At 39.5% G+C, this 23455-nt stretch overlaps 1 protein-coding gene across 1 annotated transcript; it reads left to right on the plus strand.

Moving 5' to 3' along the window:
- Positions 1-14827: 14827 nt before the first annotated feature.
- Positions 14828-21754, plus strand: gnat2 (guanine nucleotide binding protein (G protein), alpha transducing activity polypeptide 2). The gene is made up of 9 exons (XM_041048188.1): positions 14828-14952; positions 18545-18587; positions 19088-19229; positions 19385-19542; positions 19676-19804; positions 19924-20053; positions 20143-20296; positions 20780-20991; positions 21466-21754. The coding sequence occupies exons 1-8, from the start codon at positions 14847-14849 to the stop codon at positions 20968-20970; spliced, it is 1053 nt and encodes a 350-aa protein (XP_040904122.1). The 5' UTR covers positions 14828-14846; the 3' UTR covers positions 20971-20991; positions 21466-21754.
- Positions 21755-23455: the final 1701 nt, after the last annotated feature.

Below are 23455 nucleotides of genomic sequence, written 5' to 3' on the forward strand. Positions count from 1 at the left end.
AGGAGAGTAGCAGTGAGTGTGAAAGAGGGAAAGGAAAAATAGGAAGGGGGGAGGGTTAGAGAGTGAGAGGAGAGAGGGTTATTTGTGCTTTTTGCACGAGATGAGGGTAGTGGAGCGTACCTGTCTCCTCAGAGCCTGCGTTAACCAGCAGCTAGCAGGGCCAAGAGAGGAGAGAGAGACAGCGAGAGGGAGAGAGAGGCTGTCCTGGCAGGGAGATGGAACATGCCAAACAGCAAATGGCCCAGGATGGCGTCTGCTGTCCTCTCAAGATGGGTTAAACGTAATGGGAGGGAGGGATGGAGAGAAACAAGAAAGAAACACTTAAACACCCAGTCAAATGACAATACTGGCAAAAAACACACATACGCTTTCACACCAGCACACTCTCAGAGTGAAATAGTCATCTGCTCTATTCCCTTGATCTGTCCCTGTCATACATACAAAGAGCTGGTCCAGCAGATCCATGAACTCCCCCTCACATCCCAGTGTGTGACCCCCCTCTGCTCTGTCTGCCTCCTGGTTCAGGCCAGCTGTCGCTGCACTAGCTGCCTCTGGAGCTGATCCTCCTCATTTAAATGCCTCTGACATCTATCTGGAATGTACCACAGGAGGGAGAGGAGGCGGGGGGGGGACACAACATACATCACCAGCGGATGTGGATCCTCCTGCTGAGGGTTTCTCTAACAGCACCCCTCTCTTGACTAGGTAATCATTGGTGCTGTGTTTTGCTGAGGGGACCATGTGTTCAGGATGTTTGTGTCATCTGTGCGTGTGCATGTGAATTAAAATGGTGCTGTCTCAGCGGTAAGGTTTGAGATGTCACGGTCTTTACTTCGCCAGCTGAATAGCGGCAGTCTGAGGGAGATGACTGTCTAATTAATGAGTCCTTTCCTCCATCTCCTCTCACATGAATGAAGTTAAAGGGCCAACACGTTGTCCCCATTATGGATGCAGCAGTATTTTCTGGAACACGCTTTCCCCATGCAATAAACATGGACCTGTGTCACAGCTGAATGAAACAACACATCAATGACTTCATGAACTGATGCAAGTTCATGACACAGAATGATAAATGGTGGTGAAATCCTCTATTCTATCTGAAGTGTGCAAGTTTCTCTGCAGTCATATCTTTCTTCTTATTATACGTGTGCAGTGAATGTAAATTTGCTCAGGATGTCAGCCATGCCTGCATGCGCTGACTGTAAAAACATCAGTGTTTCATTGCTCAGTGGTTACAGAGAGATTTTACCGGACTGCACTTTGCCTTCGATTTATGCCAGAATACTCCATGAATTTCAGGTCTATTAAGATTTGAAGAAAAACATCCACACATGGCAAATCAAGAAGATGAGAAATTTATCCGTTCATCGTAACAAGGTGTCTGACCTTTAATTTAAAAAAAAAAAAAAGGAACATTACTTAGTGTCTAAAATTAGTTTTTCAGAAAGTATTGTAAGATCTGTTGTTAACTAAGACTTATTTCCATTCATTTTTAAACAGAGTAAGAGAATTTTTTGAGCACAATAAACATGAGTTTGTATGAAGTGTTTGCGCTGTCTATCTTATCTTCTCTTGCTCAATACTGACTGGAGTTCAGCTCAAGTTGTCTCAACTTGGAAACCAAATCTGAATAAGAAAGCTTCACAGAATCTTATTTAAGAACATGTACTTTGCTCTGTTTTCTTACACTTTTCCCAATAAGGTGAGTGATATTCTATATTTTTGTTACTGTTAACGAATCTCATGAAAAGACCAGAGCAATGTGTCAGTCTGCCTCTCTGTACTTTCTGACATCCTTAACCTGTCTGTGGTTGTTAGCCCTAATACCGATCTGTCTGTACCTATAGGTACAGACATGTACAGACATGTACAGACATGTACATATAGCAAATATATATCAGGATTTGGCCACACAGACATTAGTTATTGGTAGGATTAATTTATCACTGGTTTTGGTCTTGTCATTGAATTTCTTGATTATGAAAAGAAAAATCAACATTTATTTTCAGACCCCAAATTAAAATAATTAGAAATTCCCATACAACTCCACATCTAGACACCTGTATTCAAATGCAATCTAAACATAAACCAACAGCTGAAAACATCCACATAGTTACCACATAATATACTATAGAAATGTGCTCTTAAACTGGATTGCTCCAATTTCAAGCAGCAGTGTTGACAACCTGGACAGAAAAACCCTGAACACTACAGAGTCAAATACAATTCGACTACAAGCAAATTACCACTCTGCCTCTCAAGGTTAAACTGTTGTTGTTGTTTTTTTCAATGCACTCAAAGCCAAAATTGCTTTCAAGAGGAGTAATCAAATTGTTTTGGCCCCAAGAGGAAGACAGCAAACGAGACAGTGGCTCATTGATTCATCATGGTGGCTGCATTTATTCAGACCAGGCTCCCTCTGATGGTCGAATGCTGCATCACACACAAATCAACACCAGCTCATCATGATGTGAGGCATGCAATCAAGGACCAGATTACACTCTGGAGGCATGAAAACTGTTATTCTACACAGCCTAAATTCATTAATGAAATAAAAGCAGATCCTTTACCTAAGTAAAGTATCAAAAGTAAATGTAATCATTATGCAGAATGGTCCAATTTAAATGGATATATTGGTGACCTCTGATTCCCATGCAAGAGGCTCTAAAGCAAGATCAAAAAGGAGGGGAGAAAGGTTATGTCACACTGCAATTCAAAAGGGTGTGAATTAACTGTGAATTGTAGGAGAGCTTGTGAGTCCGTTCCATGAGCTGAATACAGAGTTTTTAAAAGCAGATGATCATTACTAAATTAAATCTTAAAGGGATAAATCAGGTCTGATCAGGATGTATAATTTTTGAGTTATGGTGATAAAGTGAGTCATAAACTATTAAATAATTGTTTGTACACTGCTTATAAATGCTAAAAATAGGGACTTAGCATGGAGTTTTACCAAAACAGATCTAAAGCATCACACACTCTACCTTTCAAACAAGACTCTGGCTCCTCACAGGTCGATGAGTTGCAAACAACAGCTGGCACCAGGTGTCTCCACAGCTACGGCATCACCACACCATTAAATATGTGCAACAATACAACTAAGAGGTGGTCCCACCCAGGGCACAAGTCCATGAGGCCTCTAACAAGACAGATGTCTGCATGAGTAACAGAGACACAGAGATACCGTAGATGCACTCGAGGAGTGACTGACTGAAGGTTATCAGATGAAGGCGTGTTGGGGTCGGAGTAGATCATCACTTACTATTTGAGCTATTGCTTGTACAGATTGCGTTACAGTGGGGAGTGACAGGGCTTAACATTTAACCCATACAGTCTCTCTCTTGTCATTAGCGTGTTTGTTCATGGCAGAGACCCTGACATTGTGTGGGCATGTAATGATGACAGGGTGTGACACAACCGAAGGAAGCGTGAGCAAGATGTGGGCGAAGTACAATGTGTTCAAAGGTCCATCATCAACCCACTATTCTTATTAGAGTGATTTGGAATCAGCAAACACCCCGATCGTGATAAATCATGGTCTTTTTAATGCTTCATGTTGTTGTGATATACTTTTCCTGCAGAGGTGGAAGGTAATTCTACACTTTTACTCCAGTTTACTTCTGCTCCACAACATTTCAGAGGAAAACACTGTACTTTTGTTATCCATAGTTATGTTGCAAATCAAGATTTTATACACAAAACATACGATCAGATCGTAAAATATGAAGAATTACTATACACTAACCAAAAATAAAATAATAAAAATATCTGTACCTCAGTTAAAATGCTACTTACACATCAATGTATCAGTAACAATATTCTAATAAAATAATTGAAGTGAATAATAATGACATGAAAAAGACAGCCGTTCTGCTGCATAATGAGCGCATTTACTTCTTAATACTTGAAGTTTTTTTTTCATAAATTTTTAATTATGATTTTTAAATGTATGATTTACCTACATTTTCCAAGTGTTCAAGTGATAAAAAGATATATATTTTTTGAAAATATATGTATCTTACTGTTGTAAATTACATATTTGTCTTTATTTTGTATGTGTAGATTTGATCTTATTGTTTTTATCTGTTTTATTTCTGTAAAGCAATTTGCAAATTTGTTTGAGAACTACTATCATTATATTTCCCTGGGGGGTGTGCGCTTTTGCTATTTTGTGATGTAATAATGCCTGTTTGTGTCACTTGCAGTGCAAAGCTTTCATCAGTAAGTGAACATCTACTGCCACATGAAATTCTTCTCATTTGAGCCAATTTAACTGGTTCAACAAGTGCAAAAACAGCACGAGGTACATATTAGGCTAACTGGTGAGTGGGTGGCGCTCTAATCTCAGAGCTACTTTCTCACAGGCAGAGAAGTGATTCACCCACCGCTGTTCTCTGCTGAGTTCACTCCACGCACCCTGCTATACTGTGCTAAATATGGACAACGCCATGCTTCAGCTCTTCACACAATAACTGCACAAGAGAGCAAAAGGCTGTCTGATAGACATGGAATAGTATATTATGTGTATGTGGGGTTAATGACCTCCAAAGAAAACTAAGCTGTGAATGACTCAAACTGATTCAGTGCTGATCAGCCCTCCACATCTGCTCTACACTGCTCTGCTGATTGATTGGCAGAGAGTTAATTAGATTAGATGGAAGGTTCAGGGTTCTTATTAAAACATTCTAATAGACTAAAGCTCCTCCGGCGTGCTAAGTGTCAATTTTGACAATAGTAAAGCAGACTGGTGAAATGAGGCTGTCAGACAATCTACAATTTATGATATTGCTGTGAGTGGCTGCAGCATAAACAGGACAAGCAATCGCTTTGTGAAAGATGCATTAAGCATTTAAAGGCATAACACTAGCAATTATTCAAGTGGCCCATCTACCACAATCAAATTATGATGTTTCTGCTGCCTGTTTTCTCAGTCTGCATGTGCTGCTATTTACACAGACTGTACTGTACAATCTGCCCCAAACTAGACGAGTGCCCTTCTGAAAAAAAAAAAACAAAAGAAGATGAGTCACCTAAATGTCATCTTTGATTACTCAGATGGTTCCCTGAATGCTTTAAAAACATAAAATGTGAACGTTATCTTAATGCGCTTATGCAGAGACTTTCTAAATTAAATCCCAGAGGCATCAGAACAGAATCTGTGCTCGGTTTCTATTTCCTCATCAGCTAAAAAAAAAAAAAAAAAAAAAAAAAGAAGAGAAAAGATATAGAAATGATGCCAAATATAAAAGCCCATGAAAGCCAAACTGTGCATTAATCCCAGTCTGACACTCCAGAGCAATTTTTGCAACAGCAACTGTCAGAGCTATGAGCTGTAAATGAGGGTAATCACAGAGAACATCTTGACTGGAGGGAGGGGGGGGTTGGTGAATCACTTAGACTTCCAGCTGTTGTGGTTACTGTCGGGGTGAAAAGTCAGTCTCTGGCTAGGTGGGCAGGCATTGTAACGTCACCGTATGTCACCGTTGTGTCCCGAGTGTTAACACGGGTGAGATTTTTAAAGATGCAGTGTATTTTTAAGAGAATGCTGTGCATGCATTATGTAATTCTACTATTCTAAAAATCCGCCAACAGGGGGAGATTATATCATCTGCTTCCAACACAAATAAACTTGTTTAAGATGTCAAGAGTCATGTTCTTGAAAAAAAGCTTGCTAGTCGTTTCAGGATCTCAGGACGTCTTGTTTCAGGATATTAACAGAGAGAATGTGCAGTGGGAAATGTTTAACTTATTTCACCACATTTGCATATTTTCTTTTCTTCTTGCTTAATGAAAGATAACCCTCAAGGACTGAATGTGATGCTAAATGACACAGATATTTTCTCAAAGACTACATTTTTAACCAGTAACGTGATGTGAAGACACTATTGGTTGTATGCTGTTTTATCCTTAAATTGCATGATATTAATATCAGGTGAATGAGCCTTTGTTTTTCTTTTTCTTTTTTTTTTTTAACATTTCAAAGAAAACGTATTTGGATTGAGAGACGACACTGAATGAACAGAGGGAGGGGTATTCAAATGGCTGGTATTTTGTCATATGGTCATTCTACAGTCTTTGTAGTTTGGATGAAAGGCTGATCAGTGTGTGCATACATCAGAGTGGAAGCTAATCCTTCCATTCAGCAGGGGATCAAGTCCTGAGGTACCAAGCTCTATATTCTCTGCAGGCCACGAACTGCCATCAGGCTGAACAAAAAAAAAAAAAATTAAAAACACCATCACAACATTTATCTAAGCAACACATCACTGTTCTCAAGGGAAAAAGCCTCTACACAGGAATAAAACAATGACATTTTAGGTTGAGTTTGTTTTTTTTTTAAACATGCAGTATGTTTTGAAAGGCTGGCCAAAGGGTCACCAACTCACGGAAGAGCATGTAATCCTTCAAGTTAAAAACAGTTTCATGCAGCACATGTGTACTTTTAAAAGTCTGAAAATAAAGGATGAAAGGAACAGCTAGAAGCCAGCACACTGACACAAAACTGCAGGGTATGAATCCCGAAATCATCCACAGAGAGCGTCCTCTGCTGCACCTCCTTAATCAACAGGTTTGCATTTCCCACTACTACTCGCAGAGAAAAAGTGTTGCACCCTGCGTCTTCTCTTCTCATGAGTGAAACGCAAAACTACTCGAAATATGACATTGTTCAAAAACTCAGAATTCATTTAAAAATGCAAAGTCCAGAGCTTTACTACCTCAGTCTCAATACATGTGAGATTCTTTCCTCTGTTACACTCAAACCATCCAGACTCCCTCCACTTACCTGTACTGGCTGTGTACTGCAGGCTGCCCCGCTTCCTGAAGGGAGAGAGGGGCTTGTTTTTAGCCCCGGTGGCTCCGGCTGTGGTCCCGGGGGGCAGGTTGGAGGACATTTTCCTAGGTTGTGTGGTTCAGGTTGGCTCGGATGGGAAATGGAGAGCTGAGTGAGTCAGAGCTGCTGAGGACGGAGCGTTGGAGAGCTACAGAGTGCAAGACGAGGAGAAGGAGGAGGAGAAAAGAGAAGACAGAGGACAGAAAGGAGAGGAGAGGAAGGACGTAGCACAGATGCAGGGAGCTTGAGGGGGTTTGATTGCAGTCGTCGTAAATCTGTATGTATGTGTGTGAATGTGTGTGTGTGTGTGTATGTGTGTGTGTGCTACGTGCCTGAGAGCAGGGATTTCCAGACTGGTTGGGCCAGCGTGGGGCTGCAGAGCATCCCTCTGCAGAGAAACAAGCCCCGCCCCCTTCCAAAGACTCCTGTGCCTGAGCTGCAGCGCTGATGGAGGCTCTGGGGGTGTGATGGAGAGGCTTGGCTTCCCCCCTGCCACGCGCAAACACACATACAAAAACAAACACACATACACACAAGGTACAAAACACACAGCAGCAGTTCTGCTGTTGCCATGACAACCACAAATCTATGTGTGGGCAAGCCAGTAGGGAGAAAAGTTGTGGTTACAGCAAAACGGAAATAGTAAAAAAAGTAAATGCTGTATAATAATAATAATAATAATAATAATAATAATCATTATTATTATTATTATTATTATTAGGTCAACCATGTGTCAGGAATGGCTCACTGGCCAGTATCAATCACTCAATAGGGGAGCAGGTTTCATATGATGACATTATTGATGATTTTGAATCAAGGAAGGCCAGGAAGGTCAGGTTTTAGTTTTAGTTTTTGTTTGTTAGTTTTTGTTAATAGTGTTATAATTAGATTTCCTTTAGTGTGTTTTCATTTGTGTGATGAAGGATTTGTGCTATTCAGAATATTTATTCTATATTTTATTTGTATATTATTCTTTTGTTTTCTTTATTATTCTACTGCTTAATCCGTCAGGGTCGCTGGGGAGCTGGAGCCTATCCCAGCTGACTATGGGCAAGAGGCAGGGTACACCCTGGACTGGACACACAAAGACAGACAACCACACCTACTTAGAGTAATTATTAACAATTAATCTATCCCATGCATGTTTTGGGGATTGTGGGAGGAAGCCGGAGTACCCGGAGAGAACCCACGCAGGCACAGGGAGAACATGCAAACTCCACACAGAAGAGCCCAGGCCAGGGTTCGAACCTGGAACCTTCTTGCTGTGAGGCGACAGTGCTAACCACTGCATCACCGTCAGGGTCCTCTTTATAATTCTAAAATAATAAAATTATATTGTTTTTATTTTATATTATTGTTATTCTCTGCAGTTGTTATGTGTGATTGTGTATATTTTTGCCACTTTTATGTATGTATGTATATAGAGTATATTTATTTAATTTCTGATAACTGGGGGGGTGCTTGGAGGGGGAGTCGCCCAGGGAGTAATTCAATGTAGAGCCGCCACTGACTTGATGGTTTCCAAAAACTCAGAGAAGAGAAGGTGGAAGGAGGGAAATCAACTGGACTTTAAATGATTAAAATGAAATTAATGAACACATTTGAAACCCCACAGTGGATGCAACATACTGCTAAAACAAACTCGTAAATATAAACACATGAAAGGGATATTTGCTGTACAATTAAAGAACTCAATAATTATCAAGAGGGATTAACATGACGTTCGTGCAGGATGTGTAGAAAATCATTTATCATTCCAGGGAGGCAGTCGAGAAACGCAGATGAGAGCACAAATGGAAATTAGTCTAACATCCCTCTTTCCTGTGTGTAGGGGATTACATGCAAATGGATTTCTGAAAACAGATCAGGAGCTCACTGAAATTCATGCCATAATGATGGAAATCATGTCTGCTCAGCCCTGAAACATCCGGATGTACGTGTACTGTAGCAAACCACCACAGTAACAACCACTGTCATATATATATATATATATATATATATATGTAAAACAATCACCATGTACAAAATCATTAACTGGCTCTAAATAGATGCTCACTGATGATGAGGTGTGTACACCGTGTAACCAACGCCCTCTTGTGGTATTTGTGGGTAAGCAGTGAAACCGACTGCAGCACAGCATCATACTGCAGGTTGTAAATCTTAGACAGTGATGAGCTGGTTAACAGTATCATTAAAACGGTAGCATAAAGCTCACAGAGGTAAATAAACACATTTGCAACAACAAAGAACAAACCCTACAAAAATATTATAAATATTGAAAGAGCACAAAGTATGTACCCTTAGAATTATAATTTATCCAACATATAAATACAGTGAGTAATTCATTTCTTACTGTATAATATTCAGTGAAAATTAAATTGTCCTTATGTATATTTGGAAAGATGGTTTGTATTAATGTGAAGTAGACTTTAGTTTAGTTCAGCAGGATACCATGGGCCATTGAACAACCCATTACATTTTGGATTCGGTCAAAGGGGAAGATCAGGAATCTTTTTATCGTCACTTTATCAGTTTCCTCAACATTTTTATCAGTTTCTCAGGAAATAATGTGGATCTTGATGTAAAAAGTTAGACATTTATGGTGTTGAGATCTGTGAGTTTGTACAATTAGACAATTGTGAATCAGCATTATGCACACAGTTGCACTTACTGTTTTTTAATGACAAATAAAATGATCATGTTATCAGACCACTTTCTTTTTCCTTTCATTTGTCTTTTATAAGAGCTAGACAGACGTGCGTAGGATTTGGCAGAGGCTTTGGCAGAGGTATGCTCTTTACTGAGTTTCATTCTCATTCCTTATGTGATGGTTTATAGGTCAGAGTTTTTAGTGAAATATCCTCGCTGCTTATGAGGTTCTCTGGACGGATCATTATTTAAAACAACGCTTGCTTGCCGTGGTTTGGGCAGGGAACTTTGATGTGGCAGATTTTATTTGTTGAGCTTTGAAAAGAAGACAAAGCTGTTTGTTTGCAGTGTTATGTAAGAAGCTATTTTAAAGTCTGAGAAATGTTTCACCACTGCAACAGAGTTTTCATTGTCTTATAAATCCATGTGGGCTGGGCACTTGCATTTGCACGACACAGTAACATATAACATAACGTAACGTAACGTAATGAATTTATTCTAGTGCTTTTAAGAAAAGAATTTCTTAATGAGTAGCAGCACTGGGGTTCTGTGAATAGGTCTGTGATTGCGTCTCACGTGGTCAGAACCAGAACGCCAAAAAGAAAAGGGTTTTCCTGAAAAGTGAAAGTCAACATGCAGTTGCAAAGCTTTAACAGGAAATGGAAAAATGTTTATCTAGCTAAAAGCCTAATTCTAAACAATCCTTTTACTACAATAAATATGGTAATAAATTATTTCACCATTTGTTTGCCAAACACATTCAAGCACTTAGTGTTTTCCCTAAGAATATACCGTTCTTGTCTTCTTTGCCTTGAAACATTAAACATTCACCCCACATACAAGTAATGGAAGAGTGACGGGTGAATAGAAACTAGGAGTCTAATTCAGTTTCCATAAATAAACTCACCTCAAGTCTACTCTTGTGCTGTCTCACCTTACTTGACTCATTGCCTCTAAAGTTTATCTGTCTGTGGTTAATCCCTCCTCAAATAAATGTTGACCTTGGACACTGTGGCAAAGACACATCTATACATGCAGCCCCTGACAAGACAATTAGGAGAGAATTTGGATTATCTTGTTTTTATTGCCAATGTGGGGAGAAGACATTGTAAAGGCCAACAAGCCATCACAGGACTTGAACACAGACTTACATTAAAGTTAGAGACGCCTTAGAGTTTGTGAGAGGAACACGGAGGGAAACAGTGAGAAGATGAAAACAGAAACATGGAGGAAAGTAGAAAGGATGTGGGATTTAGAGGGTGTGGTCTGAGCTGTTTTTGGAGCATAGCTTTTGCCAAAAAACAGATACATAAAACTACAAAAAATACTTGTATATTTGTCTCATCTCTGTTTTCTTATCAATTTTTTAATTTTGTCCCCTGACTTTAGTTCAGGAACACAGAGGGAACTCAAACCAAAATCATAGATAGATAGACACAGGTAATATAATGTAAAGTGCCTGTCAATATGTAACGCATAATTGAGAGTAAACACATCACAGAGTACTAGAAATATAAGGTTTGTAAGAGAAGAAAAAATACAAATGTTTTTGTTAATGTGATGCTTATGATGGGAGTGATGTATTATAGGAATTTACTAAAACACAAATCAGTACATAAACCAATGCATCAATGCATCATTGTACAGGGTTAATTGTAGTTGAATGACGGAGTTACAAGATGTTTGGTGTAAGAGGATTAACGGTGAGTATCACAACATGCTGTGTGTAAATGCTGCAGTATGGTGTCATCAAGGTTCCCCCACGCGTCATCAGTGGGAGTACACTTATTTATTTTGCAGACTAGTGGAAAAGCTTGTAGACTAAACCACATGAGCTCATCAGTGGGTGGGAACCTTCTGTAATTGAGCCTGCAGAGGATTTAGAAAGCTACACACCACCACACTTCACACTCAGGAAAGTAAAAAAAGATTCATCTGTCTCTATCAAACACAAATGCCCTTTATGTTAGTTTGTTCCCGTCATGGAATGATTGGATTTCACCAGGATTTTAAGGGAATATAACTGATTTAACAGAGGTGTTTGATCACCTATCTACATATTAATCTGTGTTTGTTCAAAGAGGCACTGCAAGCCCCAAATTTAAGCAGGAGAACGAGTTATTTTGTGTGTTTTAATGACTATAACATGACATAAATATGCAACGGCTCACTGTGAAACAAAGCAAGTGCTGGTGTTAAACTGATGGTGTTGATGAAGAATCAGTCTATTTTAACTTGCACAGAATAATGTAGTAGAAGTTAAACTGCATTTTTGCTCATCCTTTCCACACCTTGACATATAATTAGTCCTACATGTTTCCAAGTTCTCCATTGCACCCAGCACCTAAAAAGTTGACATGTTAAGCCCCTGTCTCTCTGGTTGATCTGAGGCTCTGTGGTTAATCTCGTCAACAGATCAGAGATGCAGGGGACTGAGCACAAAGCGGGGTCTACGCCATCCACCGCCTAATGGGATTGGCCGCCATCACTCGATGTGCTGCTGCGATTAGCCTGCTTGGAAACGTTCTGGGATTTAGATCCTCAAGCACCCTGCCTCGAGCCATTAGCACTACATTACACAGATTGACTTGTAAATGTTCTGTATCTCAGGACAGAACTGGACTCTGACATGGTGCTGTGGGGTGAGGAAGTATGAAAGCGGAAGTACTGGTGTTTTTTGTTTGTTTGTTTGTTTTATTTGTTTTTCTGTTGTTGTTTTGTTTGTTTTTTGGGGTTTTCTTTTTCAAATGATTATAGTGTATTGTATATACAAGTATATACAACTATAGTATAGTTATTTTAAAATTTTTATAAAGTTTGTGGGGCTATTAAAATTTTTGAATTTAAAGACAGGAGTTGCTCTACAGTTAGATAATATTTTCACCTTAAAAAAAGGACACAAAAAGTTAAGAAATTTATCTGGTCATGTGAAACTTTTTACCATTGTTCACATGTCACATTTTTTCTTTTTCAGAGACCCCAGTCTGTCAATCCTTTAGCTGCCTGCTGAGCCCATTTGACCCTGACGTCACTAAACTGGATCTTGAACTGTCTGGCCAGTTGAAGGGCAGATCTGAGTTCTGTTAAACCTGTTCCACCGAACCACACACTAACACAGAAGTTATAAACACATGGCACAATTGCACACAGGCTTACCACACTTGACACAATTATTTTTAGGCGGGGCAGTCCTGGTCTCTTTGTAAGATTTTATTTAATGAAAAAGCTTTATGGGGTGATGTAGATGACTGTGTAGTCCTGCAGCTGCTGGGTGTGGCTTCAAAAATTAATCCTTATGAACAGACACTAAACTGCTGCTGACGTATTGCTGAATATGAAGACAACAAACAAAAGCACCTATGATTGTTTCATTTGGTCATTAGGGCAGCTGCCTGATTTCCACCGTAATCACCATGACACATCAAACACAAACACAAAATTGAGGACATCAGTTAAACAAATTAATATCATGGATAGCACATATTTTAAATTTGCTTGTAGCCACGCAACACAATTCTATATGTGGAAGCTATAAAGTCTTGTTGTAGTTTAAATAAATTTTCCAGATTAATGTGCCAGTTTATGCAGCACAGTGTTGAAAAATATTGATCCACAGTCAAACCCCCTGACAGGCAGATACTGTAAATGTCACCACAGGGAAGTGATGACCTCCACTTCATCTTCCATGCTGATATTACTGACAACATTAAAGGAAGGATGAAACTTCATTTCCACAATCATGTTATGTAAATACTGAATGCTTATGCTTATGTACATAAATTACTAACGTACATGTAAATGTACCAATAGCCTTACTATTCTCACTCTACAAAAACATGAAAATATTTCGCCCCAACTTACAAAAAGAAACTTTGAGTCTGGTGTTAACAATAGAGCAACAAGAGTTCACATTTATCTCTGTATTAGGCAACAATTCAGGCGCCTGATTTTGTAGACAATACATCCGGAAGATATAGAAAATAAAGCATGTATTGTTATTTTAGAGCCCTGTCACTTTAATCTGCTGATCTTGTTCTGAACTTTACTGAAATCAGTTAATGCAGAATTACACAATTCAGAATTATTCTCATGCTCTAAAAGCAGAACATGCAAATCAGCTTTCCTTTTTTTGGGACATTAAAGTTAAGAAAGGCTTCTGACGCATTTTGTTGGCTAAAGAATACAGCGTCAATCTGTCTTCTGACTGAATTAGAAACGTCAAATTTGGTATCTCAGTTTAAGTCCTCCCTCATGCTGGGCGGGAATGTTATATTCCTGGAGACAAGGCCCAGTGACCTCCACCCATCAACCTCACAGTGCTGACCTGTTCATAGATCAACTGATCCAATCGTGCGACAACACGCCTACTGCACGTAACCTCCTGTCGTTATACATCTGCTGTGACTGACAGAAAACAGGAATATTTTCAAAAATCGGTTCATGTATGTTGAATCTTATTCAAACTCCCACAGATTACGTAACTTGAGAGACACATTTAGGTCATGTTATTGCTGAGACTCCACCAAAACAGTGCAGCGCAGTGACAGTTGCTTTATTTAGCGGGCACCACACCACCTGGGATTTAAACGTCTTAACCATAAGAAGTTTATGAGACCTTAATGCCTCCCTCCATGCTTCGTCCATGTGACTGACACTGAAGTCAAGGGTCCAGTGGGCAGGGAATACAGTATGGATGAAAAGTGAAAAGTTTTGAGGCAGATCTTTAAAAGGTCAAAATGGTTACCACAACCATACAAACATTTATGCATAGTTTATATGAACCAACAGCCTCATTGGCTCAGTGATGACAGGAAAAACTATTTTCTGTTTTACCAGTGCATGTACCATAGCTATAGAAACAGTAATGTATAGTGTATTTCACCTGTATAAAGACACAATAGTATACACACATACATTTTATGTATATGTACAGTATGTGCACATCCAATAGAAAGATGGAAAAAGTGCTGATATCATTGAATCTGCGCCAAAGTATGTGTGTGGGTTTGTTTTCTCCTTTACTTTACATCATTCACTATTGCCCTTATTAGACTAATTGGATTGACTGGCCAATCAGGAAGAGGCACCTCCTAAGTCAGGGGTTTAAGCAGAGGGAATTAAAGCATGGATCTCTGCCCAGCAGAGCTGCTGAATTGATTTGATCCTTGAGAGGGTCCCATCTGATCATCTAATCGAAAGAGGCCAACGAACCCAGGAAGGCTCAAGCACCTCCCTCCCAATCCCCTTCCGCTCGGAAATCGCCTTTCAGCACGATTAGTGCTGCACCCAGATTCTGTGTAGCTGCTCTCAGAGAACCGTCAAAATTTCCATCCTCGAGGACCTTGAGTTTGCGGAGGAAGAAAGCATGGGTGCGGGAGCAAGTGCCGAGGACAAAAAGTCAAAGGAGTTGGAAAAACAACTCCAAGAAGATGCTGATAAGGAGTCTAAAACTGTCAAGCTATTACTGCTTGGTAAGTGGACTCATGAAAAGTTTTCCTTTTTGTCCCAGACAGCAGGTGATGCAAAAGGCTCAAAGTGACAGGTTTTGCTTTCAAAAGATTCTACAAAAGATTTTACAGACTGTATTCCTTAACTTTTCATCTCTGACAGAAGTTTCTGTGGAGGTTCAGTTCTGCAGAGTAGAACAGAAGCCCAGTTCTGCCTGAACTGATGGTCAAAATGCATGGGTAAAAAAAAAAAATTTAATTCTCAGTTCAGCTTTCATTGGCCCCTGAAATGCAAGCAACTAATTTCAGGATGAGAGGTAATTTCTGTTTCAGATAATTACCAAAAAGGGAAAAATTAATAACCTTGTAATCATCAGGTAATGGAAGGATGTCTCATTCTGAGTTTATTGACTAATTTGATACATATTCTTTAGGTTTTGGATAGGAGCCATCTTAAGTGACTTTCAGCTGCCATGGCACATCTGTTCACTCCTTAGTTAGATTTAAGATTTGGCATGCTCGGAGGATTTACAGGCTGTGCAGATGATTTGTTTCTAGATAAAACCTACATTAGTTTATTAGAAAGATGGGAGGACCGTTTAAGCTTGTGCAAAACTCAAAGGGCATTAGCAAGAGGTAAGCTAGGTGGAGAGATGAGAGAGATAAGTTTTCAGTTTTAGCAGTTAACACAGAGAGAAAGTACTTTGTCAGAATTTATTTACAATGTAGAGCATTAAATTGATGATTTGCTTTATCTGCATAGTGTACAAAAAACTAAAATGTTTAAGTGAAGTACTTATGCACAATAGAAATACTGCACAGACTCAAGAATGTTCAGTTAGAAGTTGTGTTTTTACCATTAGGATGAGCTATCTCTAAAAATCTGTAGAACTTGCAGAGTTGCACAAAGGCTGACAAACATGAAAGCATTGGAGGCATCTGTTTAATATCTGCACTGAATTTGAAAGAAGTAGCGACAAAACATACCTATATTTTCTTGACTACATCTTAAAATTACAAGTGACTTTTGAATTCTTATGGAAGGACACTGGTGCTTAAAAGATCAGAGCCTTTGGTCTAAACGAATCACACCACAGCAGTGATATGTCAATCCGATTAGCTAACTGGTTTAGAGCAGATCCACTTGGCAAGGTCTTTGTTGATCCCTGAGCTTGCACATAAATGGGAATCTGTGAGATGAATTTTATTGTTAATTATTGTTGATTTTACGGAAAAATTTGATTTGTGACATTACAAATACAAAAATTAGAAAACACAATGTTATTGTCAAATGAAAGTCTGGTAAAATAAAAACAACAAAAAAAAACATGGACATCTGTGCTACTGCACAGGTGATGAATGCAGTAAATCAAGTATTTAATGTTTTGGTACCTTTATTATTTAGTATAAAACTCGTGTCTAAAGTGTCTCAAACTGTATGGAGAAACTTAATATATACTTTAATTAGATTTCCAGAGGTTTTTTTTTCTCCAGCAGTAACCAGTGTGATACAGTAAGAACCAAATGAGTGTGATCTTGTGGGTATTGTGAAAGGAGCTAGAAAGAGTTGTAGAGGTTCAAAACTGCAAGTTTTTATTTGGAGTGAACATGTTTGCAGCTGATTTTAGTGGTTAGCTCTTGTGTGCAGGTGTAGTAACAAGTGAAATAAAGATTGGTAAAGTTCAACATTTCTTAATGAACCTTGGCACCTCCCTGACTATTTAGAATTCATTAAAAAATCTTTTGCAAACAGTTCTCCATCAAGAAAATATACCAGAGAAGCCTAAATGTAGTTAGTTACAAAACAGCTACCCTTTATTCTCTATGAAATCCGAGCAATTAGATCTCAAGAGCATGAAGAAGAAAAATGCTGTCCTCGGTTCTTCCCACTGCATTAACTGATATGGTTCAAAGAATATTTTCACTAGTGTTTGAATATTTCAAATGAGAAGTTGTTTTTGTCTGCAAAATTCGCACCATCTCAAATTCTGCATTTTTACAGGTGGGCATTTTTTTTTTCTTGATCTTGAGAGCACCATACTGAGTCAACTTAACTTCGTATAACTTCTTCAAAAACAACTACAGTATCTATAGTATCCTCTGCAGGATCAACATGGATATAGAGCTCCCCTTTAAGGCCCAGATTTAATGTCACTGCAAAGCCTAAAGGCACACTCGCTAATGACTCACAGAGGGCATAAAGGCACTCTTCATTTAATCATCACAGCTGATGAAAACCAAGTTTAAAACTGTCACAAGACCACCTTTACTACCTTGCTACAAATTTGCAAAGCAAACTTGTTATCGACTTACTAATGACTGCTAGCAAGGGAAAACCAAGTTTCCCTGAGACCGGGAAAGTGTTGGGGGTTGGAGGAGGCCACACGAGTGAAGGCTTGAAGTCTTTAAAGGTTCAGCAGTAAGTCTGGGGATGGATCTTAATATGGCTCCAGCAGCAGGACAGAGCTTTGGTAGCTCTGTGACGTAATAAATTCCTTCTGGCCTGAGTTAGCTTACAGTGCTGCAGAGAGTGTGATCTGCCTGCAAGCCTTTCTTTAGCCAGCACATCCAATCATGTCACCTACACTGTACATATAAGCACAGTCCAGATTATACAGATATGTGGAATGGTAATTTCATTCAGAAGAGCTCTTCCACTGAAAATGTTTTCCCCCCTGTCCATAGAGTTTCAGTGTGATTTGCCAGAGGGTGGAGATCTCTACCAATAGGCCTACACAGAAGCTCAGTGGTATTTGTTACAGCATGAAGGGCTCAGAGTATTAAAAATGCAAATAATATGACACTAATCAAATAAATGCAAATAATATGACACTATAGAATGCCAAATTGTACGGCATGGAACAAGAAAGAGTTTTGTTGCTGTGTTGCAAGGAGATTATATTGTTCCTGTTAGCTAAAGTATCACAGATAGACAGACATCACATGAAACTGAGAACCAGGACAACTTAAGAGAACCAGCTGCAACTGTGGCTTATTACCAGAAATGAATGCACACGTTATATTAATCTGTCCTCACCACTTCAACAGACAACACTGTCATGTCTTGCTTTGTCCTGTCTCTGTCCCACCTTCGGCTGTATCCTTCTGGACTGTAATTGCTGTTGTTACGCATTTCACTGTCTCACACCTATTTTGTCTGTTTTCTGTGTCTTTTTGTGTCTCTTTAGATAACCTTTACTGTTGACTAATGGTTTAATGCTGATACACATCCATTTGCATGGACAGTTAATTCTTCACAGTGGATTTTGTTGACTAGCCTTGTCATAGTACCACCAATGAGTTTTTTTTATTTTAACTGTTTGGCTCTTTGACTTGCACAAACCAAATGTGATTTTGTTCTCTTGGGGTGAAGTCCCACATCTCCAAAGCTCAGAAAAAAAAAATCATGCAACTATTCAAATGGATGGACAGCACACTGGGCCAAATGGAAGACATTTTTTATTTCTGTTTTGGTCACACTGCTTCTTTAACTCGATAGCATCATCAAAGCACATTCTTTGGCTGCTTAAAGCTACAGTGTGTTTCTACTCAATGGCATGTCAGAGAGAAACACAGCAGTTGTGGAGTTGGTCCTAAAATCTGTCTTCTCTTCCAGGCGCTGGTGAGTCAGGGAAAAGCACCATCGTAAAACAAATGAAGTAAGTATTAAAATAAGTTATCAAATACGTATTGTGTGTTGTCCACACCGTGTCACCAGTGAGGAATCATAGTGCAGCTTAAAGTTCATTTAATCGCATTGGTCAGGCATAAAGCCAGAAGGCCAAAGCCTTGCTTATCTCTGTCTGTTTCACTTGCAGTGAAGCTTTTACAAAAGGTCAACAGGGCAAACATCCGCTTACTCTGATTCGTCAGCACTTGTTTTGTGCAGCTAGTTTCACCCTGCCAATGAGAGTTGAGTGAGGTCAGGAACACACCACATGGTGGCACTGTGAGCACTAACTCCAAGTTGTTTCTATACTGTATGAACTTGACTTTTTACATGAATGAGAATCCAGACAGACCATGTTTTGTGCAATATCCTGGTACTTCTAAATAAAAAAAATACCCATCAGCTCAGCCAAGCAGAGGATCAATGCAGCAAAGTCTGACGAAGCTTTTCATCAAACTAAAACACTTCTCCATCTACTCTTGTGCACAGGATTCTGCATCAAGGTGGTTACACAAAAGAGGAACAGCTGGAGTTTAGAGCGATCATCTATGGCAACATCCTGCAGTCTGCTCTGGCTATCATCAGAGGCATGGAGATGCTGGGGATCGGTTTTGGCTCGGGATCTGGACAGGTCTCATATTACACTTCTAAGAAGAAAAGCAGACATGATTAACTTGTCCTGTTAATATTCATAACATAAAATGACATATTACAATCATATTCACACAATGATCAAATACTGTGTCGGTACTGATGGATCTTTGTTCTGTTTGCATGAAACCATAGGAAGATGCACAGAAGCTGCAGAACTTGTCAGACTCCATTGAGGAAGGCACAATGCCTCCTGAGCTGGCTGATGTTATCCAGAAGCTGTGGAAAGACTCTGGTGTGCAGGCTGGCTTCGAGAGAGCTGCTGAGTACCAACTGAACGACTCTGCTGGCTAGTGAGTCCATATCTACTGTTGCAATAATGGGGTTACGTGTCAAACTAAAGAGGCACCCAACATGATGTTTATAGATAAAGGGACTGCTCTGTCTGAAGCCTGATTAGTATACTGTTTGTTCTGCCATCACCAGCTACCTCAATGAAATGGACAGAATCTGCAAGCCAGACTACCTCCCCACTGAGCAGGATGTGCTGCGATCTCGAGTCAAAACAACTGGTATCATTGAAGAACAGTTCTCCTGCAAAGAGTTGCACTTCAGGTAAGTCACAGGTGGACCCTGAACAAAAGACTGACACCCGCAGAAACTGACCTTCTAGTACTGTGACATCCAGGAGACACTACCCGATTGACTTTGTTCTGGCTTTCTGCGGTGAACAGGATGTTTGATGTGGGTGGCCAGAGGTCAGAGAGAAAGAAGTGGATCCATTGTTTCGAGGGTGTGACCTGCATCATCTTCTGCGGAGCTCTCAGTGCATACGACATGGTGCTCGTAGAGGACGACGAAGTGGTGAGTTGAGACCCAACTTTGTGATCATGACACATTTAAGACAGATTTGTCCGCTAGAGGCTCACCCTGTTCATCTCTGACCTTCACAGAACCGCATGCACGAATCCCTCCATCTATTCAACAGTATCTGCAACCACAGATTCTTTGCACTGACCTCCATCGTGCTTTTCCTCAACAAGAAGGATCTCTTTGAAGAGAAGATCAAGAAAGTCCATCTGAGTATCTGCTTCCCAGACTACGATGGTAAGACCAACTGACGCCTCTGTAATTGCTCAGGAGTTATACCTGCTGCACACTGTTATTTAGGGATCTCAGGCATGATGCAGGGAATGAAAAAAGTTCTATCAGCCATGCAAAGAGAGTGGATCACTGCCAACAAGAGTATGTGTGAAAAGCAAAACAACTGGTAAATGGCACTGTAATGCAGACAAAAACAACAAATTAAGATTTACTTGTGACCAAAGTTGCTCAGGCAAAATGAAAGATTTAGACAAAATGGCTCAAGTAAGGAATATTAAGATTAAAGCTGCTGATAGTGTGAGCCTCAGTGCTGTTCCCTTAATTAAATTATGTGATGCAAGCAATTAAATTAAACTTACATCATATCCGCTGACCGGCACAAAAGATGCACATACAGAAAGGTTGATATAAGGATAAGGTTTTTTTTCTTCTAAATGAAATTCATGAAACTTTACTTCTTATCCTCACGCTCTTGATTTCTTTTAGGCCCCAACACGTACGATGACGCCAGCAACTACATCAAGCTGCAGTTCTTGGAGCTTAACATGAAGAAGGGTGTGAAAGAAATCTACTGCCACATGACCTGTGCCACAGACACAAAGAACGTCGAGATTGTGTTCAACGCTGTGACAGACATCATCATCAAAGAAAACCTAAAAGATTGCGGTCTTTTCTAAGCAGCTCCAGAGTGAAAAGAGGTGAGCGGTGACCACATCACATCACTCCTGGGGACTTTGTTGATACAGAATAATGGGGTCCAGATGAGGCAGACCCCTGGCAATTCAATTTAACACTCACACAGCAAATCATATCTGGCCACCCAGCGTTGCCAAGCAACAACTTCTGGCCATAACATGAGCGAACACAAACTCAAACCACAGACATTTTAGACCATTTGGGAGCGCTGAGGATGAGGAAGGTAATGAGAAGCACAAAAAGCAATCTCTGTCATGATTTGTGATTAAAATCAGTTACTCCCAAAGCTGCAGAATAAGTTAACTTTTTGTTTTAGTAATATATTGAACCTTGCAACCTGTAGATTATTTGACCCAGAAGCCACGAATGTAGCAAAACATTTACATATGAGGACAGTGTAATATATTAATTTATGCACAATTTAAGGTGATTTCAGCATGTCTGAGACTGATTCCTTCTTTTCCTCCATGCTGCAGAACTTCCTTTCCTACCTTAACCCCTCACACATTGGCATTAACTGAGAAGTGTACTGACGGAGCACAGAGGATCCTCAGTTTGTTGTGTTCATGGCATCGCTTCCACGCCAAGTCCCAGTCCTGGTCCTTGACTGCTCCCAGCACCTCAACAACAGTACATCCCTGCAACACAGTGCACGTCCAGCTGGGTTGAAACAACAATCAAGTCGCTACATCGTTGTTGTGGACATACAGCTTTCTACAAGATTCTTCAGTTTTTCTAAAGTACAGTATTTATGTAACACCAGAAGCTGCTGGTTTGAAGGTATGAAGATGAAATAGTTGCTCGTTTGATCCTCATTGCTTCCTTTTGACTACTGTGTTGTGAGTTATATTTATTATTTAAATCAAGCTCTGTAAAATTAATAAAACAATAAAAACTGGGGGGAAAATATTAATATTTTGAATAGCAACATTGCAACCTTGTTTTTGTTTTTGAGTACACTAGTCTCTGTGGTCTTGATATTTAAACTGTAAAAAGTTGCTCAGCAAATATCTCAGATTTATCCCAGAAGTGCTGGGAACAGTGCTTGCAGTGTATCCAGATTACAAACCAAATTGTATCTAATCTAAATAGCGTTAATGTATTCAATTCACTTAACAATTTAATGTGATGAATAAATTTCAGAAGGTCAAACATGATAGAGAAACTTTGTACATAAGAGTAGATAATTCATTATATTTTGAAAGATACATCTATATGGAAATATATGAGAGAGAGGGAAACATTAGAGGGATGATGCTTTATTATGAAAAGGGAATGAAAATCTGCTGAGTTTATCCTTTCTTATGAAAAGTAGAAGCATGAAATAAAGATGCATTAACTTCACTTGTGTCTCTGTTTCTTTGCTGCAGAATCACACAGTCACTCAGTGAATAATGTATATTGAATTAAAGAAACAGGCCTGTCAACACTGACAGATCGCTCCTGGCTGTTACTTTCTGGAGACAATGCTTCTGTTATGCAAGTTCCCTGTTCTGGTCAGAAGGGAAATGGTGGCATCTGAAGCTCATTAACAATAAACCTATTGAGAGAGCAAAACAAATGAATCTGCAAATTGAGATTTACTGTAAGATTGCACAGGGACAGATTCATGGGATTTGACATCAAACAAGGGCAAAACTGAGAGTGATAACTGCATGTAGAGGAGCTATATTCTTAGAGTGAGCATTACCTTCACAAGTTGTTATGGACGTGCACTGTCGAGGCATTTTAGTCACAATGCACCTTTTAAAATTCTCAATCACGGAGTCTGCCGATTTTAAAGGACAAGTCTGAAAATACTGTTAATATCAATTAATCCCATGAAAAGAGCAAAATCAAATGAGTTGATCCAGCTTTTGCCTGTATAGACAAAACCTGGTTTAGCTTATTCCTCTGAGCTGCATTGTTGTCCAAAAACCATTAAAAACACATCAATGAGCCACACTGTTGCACCTGGTTACATCCTCCCTTTCTCCAGTGAAAATGGACGCTGTAGCTTATTTTGACTCAAGCTCAGATACAGTGGTTTGCTGCTAGAAATACTCACGAGAGCACACAATCTGTGGCTGAAAACAAGGTTGTTGATGGAAGGCAAATATACAGTATCAGTATCAATGGCCTTATTTAGACGGAATTTACAAAAAACTGCAATTTTGGGCTCAAAGATAAGAATCTGTCCCTGCATGCCCTCATGTTGACTTGTAGATAAATTACAGTTTGAATTTACTTTGTCATCACTCATGACATTGATAAATTTTCATGGGGTTTCCGACTACTTCACAGAGACAGCACTTATGGTAAGACATAATATGGACATATTGGTGAGTTGCAGCGTGTGCAGCAGCTGGAACACGCTCGGCCCTCGGTTCAAGCATCCAGATGGCCTTTGTAAATCTTCACAGACTGGTACTGCCTGAAGCAAGATTTTGCTATTGGTTTAGTCTTTTAAACAGAACACAGGTGAGA

The sequence above is a fragment of the Toxotes jaculatrix genome, chromosome 2, assembly GCF_017976425.1.
Source record: "Toxotes jaculatrix isolate fToxJac2 chromosome 2, fToxJac2.pri, whole genome shotgun sequence".
NCBI lineage: Eukaryota > Metazoa > Chordata > Actinopteri > Toxotidae > Toxotes > Toxotes jaculatrix.

Excerpts from the sequence above, each read along its gene's own strand:
- gnat2 (XM_041048188.1), top strand. The coding sequence starts at position 14,847 with ATGGGTGCGGGAGCAAGTGCCGAGGACAAAAAGTCAAAGGAGTTGGAA. Across the intron at positions 14,953-18,544 it reads TGTCAAGCTATTACTGCTTG|GCGCTGGTGAGTCAGGGAAA; the intron begins GTAAGTGGACTC and ends CTTCTCTTCCAG. Across the intron at positions 18,588-19,087 it reads ACCATCGTAAAACAAATGAA|GATTCTGCATCAAGGTGGTT; the intron begins GTAAGTATTAAA and ends TCTTGTGCACAG.